General features: G+C 37.9%; 1 protein-coding gene across 1 annotated transcript; it reads right to left on the reverse strand.

The window, feature by feature from the left end:
* Positions 1-5,471: 5,471 nt before the first annotated feature.
* Positions 5,472-9,116, reverse strand: MS3_00010717 (uncharacterized protein; the record flags this gene model as incomplete). The annotated part of the gene is made up of 4 exons (XM_051219111.1): positions 5,472-5,652; positions 8,521-8,652; positions 8,698-8,757; positions 8,854-9,116. The coding sequence occupies 4 exons, from the start codon at positions 9,114-9,116 to the stop codon at positions 5,472-5,474; spliced, it is 636 nt and encodes a 211-aa protein (XP_051067272.1).
* Between the last annotated feature and the right edge of the window lie 1,559 nt (positions 9,117-10,675).

Here is a 10,675-nt window from a genome sequence, read left to right on the forward strand (position 1 = left end):
CTCCTCCTCGAAGGTTAACAGAAGCAAGTATTTAATTACCTTTTGGTACACTCCAATTTAAGTCGTCCGGTCATTCATCCATATTAGATCATGAATGAGTATATTGTGCTACATATACCTCAAAACTACTGGGCACCTTAAATCAAATACTTCACAACTTATCGACAACTCTTCAAATATACTTCCTAATTCATCAGGTACTAAAATTTGGATCGAATGGCTTGATATCTTTCGATTAAAAAGGTATTAGGGATAAAAGCGTTATTTAGTCCCGAATATCTGTGGGATCTTTATATGCCACCATATGTAGGGGACACGCTTTACATCATGCCATGCTATGATCTAGTGTTAATGGTTAGCCGAATAACTTTAGTTAGGTTTGCTCATTGAAATCAACACAACAAACATCGTTTCCGGGCATCTGAGAATCACTAATTTTAAGGATAAATTTACTACAACACTGCAACTTATCCTATTGGCATTACGTCCCATTCTCATTCAAGGCCTCATAACATGAGTTTATATTGTTTCTGGACTGTTTCGAAAGACGTCATTAGGCAGTGAACTTTGTTCATAGAAAGGGGTTACTCTGTACGGCGGTATAGAGATATATACAGAAAACGAGAACAGCGCGTGTTCATAGACTCAAGTAAATATCCACCTAAACCAGATTGATAATTTATTTTACATAACTGAACTGATGGTTTAAACGAAAAAATGGAGTGATATATAGAGGCTTTTCAACTATTATCGACAATAATCGACCATTTCATCTACGATTTTTCTCCAAAAATCGGCGACGCTTTTGCATTTAACACAGCACTGACTAAAAATAAAAAGCAACGTGCCAATAAAATAAAATTCTTGTTGCTTACAAATTCCGAGAAAATTTTCTACTTAACAAGCTGATTGACCAACTTATGACAATGATGGTAATGCATACTTTCGTTTGGTTCATTTCATTAACAGAACCGCGCTTTTTAGTTGTAAACGTGCTAATATGAGGTTGTTCGTTAGATCCCACCTTGGTGGTCAGGCTGTAATATCTGTGGGGCCAAATGAGTCCGTAAAGTCACTAAAAGATAAAATTTCGGTTGTAACCGGCATTCGGGCTACTACTCAATCCCTTTATTATCAAGGCTCTCCATTACTCGATAGTGGATTTCTAGAAGATTTTGGTATAGCTGACCTAGATAATGTCGACGTAAATTGTGAACTTCGAGGTGGTGGGAAGAAAAGAAAAAAGAAGAATTATACCACTCCAAAAAAGATCAAACACAAAAAGAAAAAAGTAAAACTCGCAACCCTAAAATTTTACAAAGTAACAAACTTTACTGCGTAATTTTGATATTTGCAGGTTGACTCAAATGGGAAGGTAACTCGGTTACGAAGAGAATGTCCCAATGAGAAGTGCGGTGCAGGAGTCTTTATGGCCAGCCACTTTGACCGTGAATATTGTGGAAAATGTACCCTAACATATAAACATGTGAATTAGTAAAAATAAAGTGAGAGAATTCGGTGTTAGCATTTTGTAATTCTTGTTGGTGATGCGCACCAATGTCACAACACACCGTGAATCTCAATATCTGTAAGTGGGGTACTAGTAATGTAGTTGTAACTTTCAGTCACTTTACAATTGTTCTAAATTCCACTCGTTTTAGTCTTAAGAAATTCGTCATTATGTTAAAATATGAAGATCCAAATCACATTGACATCAGGATTCCCTAGTTCTGCTCGGGATTATGTATGTAGTATAGGTGTCGGGTGAATAATAAAAAAAATCTGCTTGTTGATCGGGCAGCTTCATGTCATACCATTTTGTAACATGTTTATATGGGAGTTTAGACTAATAAGGCTTTTCATGAAGTGAATTAGGAGTAAAGAATCTATTTTACCTACTCTGCGCTAACCGATTTCGGTTTTCTTCCCATTGAGGTCCGTATATCATTTGCATGTAAGGAACTAAGTTGTTACTATGCTTCAAACTCCTCTACTAGTAGATTTATGTCTAAAACATTAATATTTTTCACTCAGCCGGATGCACCATATCACCATCTTGTCTACAATCGCGTTCTTAGCAAAACATCATAGAAAAACATTGTTAAGCGATCTTGTTCTAATATAAACATTCCATCAAATTTACCGTACGGCCCTGTTAGAGCCAAAAATAATATATCTGTGTATACGAATTGCAGAAAAATTCAGTTTTGCTGGAAGGGTTAGCTGAGATACATCTATACTGCAAGGAATCGAGTTGCTGTATTGTGCACTTCAGAAACTATGCGAAGCTCTGAACAAATGGGTTCCAGACAGATTAGTGATTTAAGCTAACGTTTCAGTTATTTTGGAAAGGCTAATAATTCTTAGCTAGCTTGGCATGACTGGTTACCTTGAAGTTCTTCGTTCACCTTTAAAATTGAGGACAACTATTTGTCGACTTGACATAATCCCTTCAAACTGCCTGCGTTCTTAGTTCGTTCCGGGTTATGACTAAGCAGATATTCTGTGATGATCGTACGTTGATGTGCTTGCCGAGTATTGTATCAAAGATATTAGCTCTCATAGTCGTCTACTGCTCAATCGGAACAGAGCGTTGGGCAATGGAAGTTGAAATTAAACATCTACCCTCAACGTTTTGGGACCGTTAATTGCAGTTCAATGTCTGGCTCAGTAAATTGCACTCAACTACGTTGGTTGACAGGTCTGACGCCCATCAATTGGGCGAAGGATCTGGTCAGAGCCTTTTAGAAACTCAATTACATCGCCTGTGTATAATCCAGCACTGATTACGTTTTTGTCGGGGGCACCCACTATTGCCGTGGACTGGTCCTTAGAAATTGATTTAGATGAAGTGAGGGTGGGGATGACATGATTCTGGTGAAAATGTCGAGAATTTTAACCCGTCCCTCGACTAATCGTGCACGAACTTGTTAACTATGTCCTGAATATGATGTGATATACTTAAAGTACGGGAAAACTGCTCCAGATTAAGTTCACAAACAACCGTTCCAGTAGTCACCAGAAGTAGTACTGTAAATACAAAGATAAGTTGCTAAGTAAATACTTCTTTCCAGTTAGGAAGACAAACAGAGTTTAGGGCATTTCAAGAAATTAACAAGGGTTGGTAAGCACTTAAGTCAAACAAAACAAAGTAAATAACTCAATCATGTGAATAGTTTTTAATTGTCAGGATATGAAGGACTAAATGAATACAAATATGAGTCCCATAGCCGCTTGGGTCGCAAGTAAGAGTTCACGACAGGTCAGGGTGGTGATTGATGGATATCGACTACTTCTGGTAAGAACTGATATCAAGAGACAGCTGACAGGAAATAAGCTAATTAGTATGTGAACAAAGGACTCAGTAGTCAGGTGTTTCCCGAATATTGCTTAAGAAGCCGTTTACTTCAATGCTAAGCTTGGCCATAGTGAAGTAGTCAATAGGAGTAGAGGATACACTTGTCCAGGCACTATAAGCCCTGGTTAAGACGGTGGCTCGAAAAATACCAACAGGTGCTCTCAGTGGTCGTTCTCATTTGTTATCTTGCATGACCTGCAGAATACTAAATAAGAAAGATTGGCTCAGCGAAGAGCTTTTTTGGCGGATTCATTTTCGAAGCTGTACAGTCGCAATATACTTATTCTTTCAGGATAATAATAATTGCAGAATAGATGTCCTTCGTCTATAAATGGGCGAGTACACTGTGCAGCACTATATTACTATGAAACGTGAGCCACTAAATAGGCTATACCCATTCGGTTGTCTCTTCGAAGTATTACTTGCATATAGTGGAACTACTAAAAACGTAAAGTATGCTTTAGGCTTGTTGTTTGATAAAAATGGGGCTGTGAAGCCACACTGACATGTTCCACGTATGACTGGCCGCTGCTCCCAACACAATGCTGGCTGGAAGTTGGTTGCGAAAAACGAATGAATAGAAATCACTATGAAATCGTTAATCACCGAGTAGTATTTAGAGGTCCAGACTTCCTGCTTGAGTACCTCGCAAGTCCTAATTTACGGCAGGAAATGTAACATGGTGTAGAAGCACTGATACTCATTCTCTTTCTCTCCATACTTTCAGTTAAATATTACCTCCAGCCTTTCATTCTTCGACTTCATTTTCCCTTTTTGGACTGTATTTCTTATATCTAGATCTCCATTGCAGGTGATAATATTCCTCTCTACGATTATTTGAAGTGTGACAGCTTGGATTGATTTGCATTGTATTAAACCGTATATTGTTGACGTTTGTCATGGAATCTATTGAGTTAATTGTTGAGCTCAAATTGTTCGCGAGGACCTTAACTGACTAATAATTATGAGTAATCCTAACCGTAAAGTGGTTTGCTATTCCTGCCCATGTACACAAACGTGGAAAACGACCCTCTGTAGCAGCTGGCAGACTGAATTGTCAGAGTATTCCCGTAAACGAAGATTGAGATGTATATTTTCATTACAGATCCTACTTTTATCCACTGTTGGAATGCTGTGAGGAATTTCATGTCTTAATACCAAAGAGCTGATGAGAACTTAAACTTGTGTAGGAACCTTTGTCACTACGCTGATACGTATAACGCTTATATACTCTCCCAAAATGTTAACAACCTCTACCCAACTCTCAACTAACCTGACGTCTTAGTTTTGTACGGTGAATGAGGCTTCCTAGGTTTAGAGTCAAATCTTCCTTCAGTTTATTCTTAATTTTACTGTTGCATATAGTCCGCATCTTTTCGTCACAACAATGTTTACTGGGTTTCTAATGACCTGTGAATCTGGTAGCTATTTCATCAGTCGAGTAAGCTCAGTAAGTAATATTAATCTACTAAACATTAGATGGCCTGTAGATTCACTATGGGATAATAATCGAATTAGACCGACAATCATGAGGGATGAAACGGAATACTTTGATACAACAGTATGGTCACTTCTACTAACTCCTTAATTTGGGTTATCAGTTTTACTCAGCCTGGTAATCCTTAGACGTTTTCTGTTTACTTGCATAGTTTAGTTTAAAGGAAATGGATGCCAAACTCCTGAAAGACAAAGGTCTAGAAGAATGCTGATGGAGCGTGACAAATGTTCATTTGTATCTGGAACACTACTGACACCTGAAAAGAAACAGAAAACCAACCTTCGTGATAAGAATCCATTATTCCGGAATTTTAGTCAATAAAATTGGTACCATTTTCATGCATCCTGCTGTTAAAGGGTCACCTACACTTTATAATAACAATAGTATACTAGTTTATTCTACAAAATTTCAAGGTAGCAGTTCACTATGAACCATCAAAAGAATAGATATTATCCGTAAGTAATCTGACCGACAGATAGTACTCATGAATATTTAACGGAGTGGTGAAATGAAATTACAGCATATTCACAAGAAACATAATGTTGATAAAAATGTATTAACAAGAGGAGAACTCAGGTATCTTTTAATACAAGAACAGTAAGTTTTCTCGCAAACTTATAATTGCACAAGCCACTTATGAATTGCAGAAGCATTATTTGTAGCAGAAATTTCAACGAAATCCACCGGTAAACGACTTTTTGCAAAAGTGAAGGTCACTCCCGGCTTTGTCAATGTTGATATGGTGGACTGATCGAGGCCAGCAAGCGCACCAGTACGTGTAAATGTAAGAGTATTCCTGAGTTTAAAAAATGTCATAAAAACATTCTATTAACAGAAAGTAAACAGTAAATGGTATAGATCTTCAAAGACAAAATGTAATACACATTGACATGTTACGGTTCATCAGTTTCACCAATGCCCTATAATGTTATATACTCTTTGGAAATAAGTTAAAAGTATGTGGTGTAGATATATTACTTGGTCCACAGAATTTACGACCTGGTGCAAGTAAATGATATTTATTACTGTCCAATGACAAACAGGCTATCCCAACATTCAGTCAGTTGATAATCAACCTCCCCAAGTATGACATACGCTGTGTAAATAAATTAAACAAAACTGTTAGGAGTCTATTAATGATGAATCGTTGTATAAAGGTCCATACCTTTAGGCAGCTATAACTCTTGATGATGTGACCATTAACAATCAGTGGTGTCTATAGTGCTACATTTTACAGCAAAGAGTGAACAGAAAAAGCAAGTGAAAGAAAACTATAGTCCTAAAATTTGTAAGGAACTAGTTGATACTATGCCGACTAGGCTCAAACTGGACGATTGTACCATGAATTAATTCATCATACAAATAGACAAGGAAAGTTTAGGACTTTAATATGAGTAAGACTTGCCTAGACAAATTAAATGAAGCTTTATATGAATAAACTGTCGAACTACGTTTCATTGGCGACAAGTGAAACTCAGCACGTGATTTTCTACCATCTTTATCACCACTTTCTAGACCTCAAAATTTGCAATACCAACGGAAATGCCATTATGTAGGTAGTGAACAAATGACATATCAAAAAAAGTCAGACGATAAGGTTTGAAAGATATATCGAACAAGTTTAGAATTGGGTACTTTGAATGCAACTCAAGAGAGGCTTAGGCTTGATGCCAGATATTTTTAACCTTCTTCCGGGTGAGAAAGTTTTTGTTGACAAATTATATGAAATAATCTACCTAAAAAGGTCCTATCAGTTAGTGGTATGTTGTTCTGCAGAGTAGTACCACGCAGACCAAATAATTGTCCTCCATGGATAACTAACCAAGTCAAGAAACTTCTTAGACGTAGGAAAAGCATTGGAATATGTTTACATCTACTGGCTTAGAACAGTATAGACCCAGTTATTGTAAGATTAGGAATGCTTGTAAAGCGTTAGTAAGTAAGACCAGACGGTCATATGAAAAACATTTGTTTAAGGATTGTGAAAATAATCCGAAAATATTATCGTCGTACAAAAAGAGGTGAACACGGAGAAGTGATGGATTCCTACCACTTTTGGTACCAAAAAAATCAGTCGACATTGGCAAGAGATGGTGCCGAAAAAGCTAAAGATTTATCGGAATATTTTAGCAAGATGTTTTTTACCGATAACGAGAAACGACCAATAATTGATCGTGATCAGGGCGGCTTGTTGATGCACCCTGTAGTTATTGAGAAACATACTGTCTTAAGACTACTTCAGCATCTCAAACCTGGTAAGTCCAGTGGCCCTGATGATATTCACTCTAGGATTATGAAAGCCCTATCAGATGGGATTGCTGAACCTATGGCCATAATGTTTGATATTTCTCCGAGACAATAATTAGTCCAGTGTATAAGGCGGGGAGTAGAGACTTATTTAGTAACTATCGACCCATTAGTTTAAGCAGTGCAGTTGTAAAACTAATGGAAAAGATTATTCGGATGGTTGTTATAAACTATGTGGAAGGGCATAATCTTTTACCCAGGGAACAACATGGTTTTAGGGAAGGCCCATTATTTTCGACAAATCTGCTTATTACAAAGGAAGACTGGGCTGAAGCAAAAGATCAAAATATTCCTGTAGATGTAATTATCATAGATCAAGGTCTCCCATTCTAGTCTTAAATTAAAACTGGAAAGTTTTGGAATCCATTATAAGGTCATAGACTCGATAAGCGACTTTTTCTATGACGGGAGATAAAGCGTTAGGGTAAGTGGAGCTCTCTTAGCGTGTAAAAAGTGGGGTTCTCCAAAGCACAATCCTCGATCCTCATTTTTTACTTTATGTAAATGCATTACCAACTGTAGCAAAGTCATCTGTCCTACTCTTCGCCGATGACAATGATTTGGAGATCCACACACAGTATGTCAGACAGAATAGTATTACAGGATGATCTCAACTCATTGGTGGTATGGATGGACGGGTGGTCCCAACAAGTGTAATGGTGCATCAAAGATTACGAAAATGATCAAGTCACATGAAAACTTCCCAATGATGTAAGTCTAAGTGTCATATTGGCCAACCGTAATCTGGCGAGCGTTAGTGCATTACTATTCGACGACTTTCGAAGATAAATATGAATTATTACGCGGTGGATATTTAGGACTTCAATAACTACCTGACATCATTCTACCTCCGTCTTCTACACCGAAACCTATGATTTAAAGTATGATATTGTACCACAATCACAGTGAAAACGAAAGTGGATATCTGAGGACAAAAAATGATGGGTATATCGGCACTTATGATGTTAAGCATGATTTAGAAAAGAGCTTTAATCAATATCTCTAGCAAATAATACAATGAAAAAAGCCACTTTATTAGTCACATTTTATTCACGATGGCGAATCGCATTCGTACATAATAACCTATGAAGAGCTTCGTACTGTTGTGATATGTCTAGCTGAATCTTTACAGTACAAATTTAGAGGGATGTATAGAACCTACGTCCCAAATATCTGAATAAAGGTGACCTGTGATTTCAAAGATTCTGATCTACTTATTCGATTGTGTCGATCTTTTCCAGAACCCCTTTGCTTACAGCATGATATAATTCAATCAAAAAAGCCTTCAAACGCTAGGAAGAATTAACAAATAGTTTAATAATTATGCACAAAGTAGTGTTAAGATTGAATGACTTACAATTCTTTTTCAAGCAAATGAGTCACTACACTGACGCCTTTTGCCGTGGTAGCATCTTGTTTATTGCAAGCTATTAGTAATTTTACGCGATTCTTTATAAAGACCTTATCCACAAGTATATTGTACAAAAACCTACAAAACGTATCGGCAATTGTTATACAGAATAGGAAGACTTGCTCAGCAACATCTTTTACGTCACTATGAATAGACTTTGAATCTATGACAAATACCAATGCCCTAGAACTAATTAGTAACTAACACGACATACAAAGTGTCCGACTTATATTTGTGAATTATCTCGTTTCGAACTTTATCATGGCCAGGAACATCTACAAGAACAAGAGCCTTTCAATATGAGGCAAGATGCTCAATACTTTTTTATCTGTTTTTAGATTTCCAACATTCTCATTGAGAGATGTAAAAGTGGAAGATGGATTTCCATATACAATAGATGAAAAAAGAGTTGTTTTCCCTGAATCACAAGCACCAATAAACAACACGTTTTTAAGTCTCTTTCTGACCGATAACCAATATAGTATAACAGTTACAAAACACACAACAACAGCAATAACTATTGGATACAACGAAGTATCCATAACGCAATATGTTAAATTTGCGGCTGTTTTGTCACCATTATATAGTCAAACTGACAAGTTGGAATGGTTGTGGACGGAATAGAAGAAGCTTTCTCTTCGCAGGCTTCCGTGTCTAGTAGGAGATCACCAAATAGTAGGTTGGTAAACCTGTGTTAATCCTGACAGATTGCCTTCCAGTGAAGGTTCAGCTTCTTGAAAGTATTCACTGATGGGGCTGGTACCACTTGTTCGGGTAAGGCGTTCCAATCATTGACTACTCGACGAGAAAAACGGGACCCCACTTTAAGTGGTTTATGAACCTTCCTGCTATGACCTCAGAGATTATTAGTGTTGGAGGGAGCAAAAAGATAAGACATATTAACACCCAAATCATAATTAAAGATACGAAATGCCAGTATAAGGTCACCTCGTGTCCCACGATACAACAAGGGGAAAAAGTTTAGGCGTTTTAAACGCTCATCGTAAGGGAGTCTAGAAAGACCCTTCACTAACTTCTTTCCCACACGCTGGACACGCTCAAGTGAGTTAGTATCCTTTACCAGACACGGGCTAGCTGCTTGGATACAGTACTCTAAATGTGGTCTAATATATATGGGATATAAAATTCGAAACGTCTCCTCGTCAAAAGATTTGAACGCTTGGCGAAGTGACCATAACGCACGAAAACCTTTGACAGCGGCTGCGTTGCAATGCGTAGTTTTTTTAAACCATGATTTTATACTACTCCTAAGTCGTTATGCTCTTGAACGCATAGAAGAGGTTTACCCTCAATAGTGCAACGGCAACTATTACCGTGACCGATGTGCATTAGCACACTCTTCCTAGCATTGATTTCTAAGCCTCACTCTCGAGCCCATCTAACTAAATCGTCTAAGTCAGCTTGAAGATCCAGATGATCAGCCGCACTTTTTATTGTTCTCCAGATTTTTACGTCATCCGCAAACAATAATGTCGACGACCTAAGCAACAGTGGCAACTCATTAACGTAGTGAAGGAAGAGCAGAGGGCCTAATATGGTGTCTTGGGGTACACCACCTTTGACCGGCTTCCGATCGGATAGCGTTCCGTTAACCCTCACTCTCTGTCTGCGGTCACATAAGAAACTTCCTATCCACGCATGTACAGTACCTATTATTCCGAAGCTCGTGAGCTTCTGCATAAGACCTACGTGTGAAACCTTGTCAAACGCTTTGCTAAAATCTATGAATATCACGTCGACAGACAGACCGTTATCTAGGACTGCTGTCCAATCCTCCCTCGCAATAAGCAAGTTAGTCAAGCATGAACGCTTGTTACGAAATCCGTGTTGCTCAGGAGCCAACAGATTGTGTAAATCTATGTGGCTTAGCAACCTAACCCGAATTATCTTTTCAAGTAACTTAACGACTATACTAGTTAGACTAACAGGCCGGTAGTTAGATACTATATGTCTCTGATCGTCCTTGAATATAGGACTGATTATAGCGTCCTTCCAATCTCTAGGGAGTTGAGCGAGTGAAAGGGACATGTTGAAGAGTGTCGCGAGCGGTTTTGAAATAATGTCTGCAAGAGATGACAGC

This window comes from Schistosoma haematobium, chromosome 2, assembly GCF_000699445.3.
Source record: "Schistosoma haematobium chromosome 2, whole genome shotgun sequence".
Classification (NCBI taxonomy): Eukaryota; Metazoa; Platyhelminthes; class Trematoda; order Strigeidida; family Schistosomatidae; genus Schistosoma; species Schistosoma haematobium.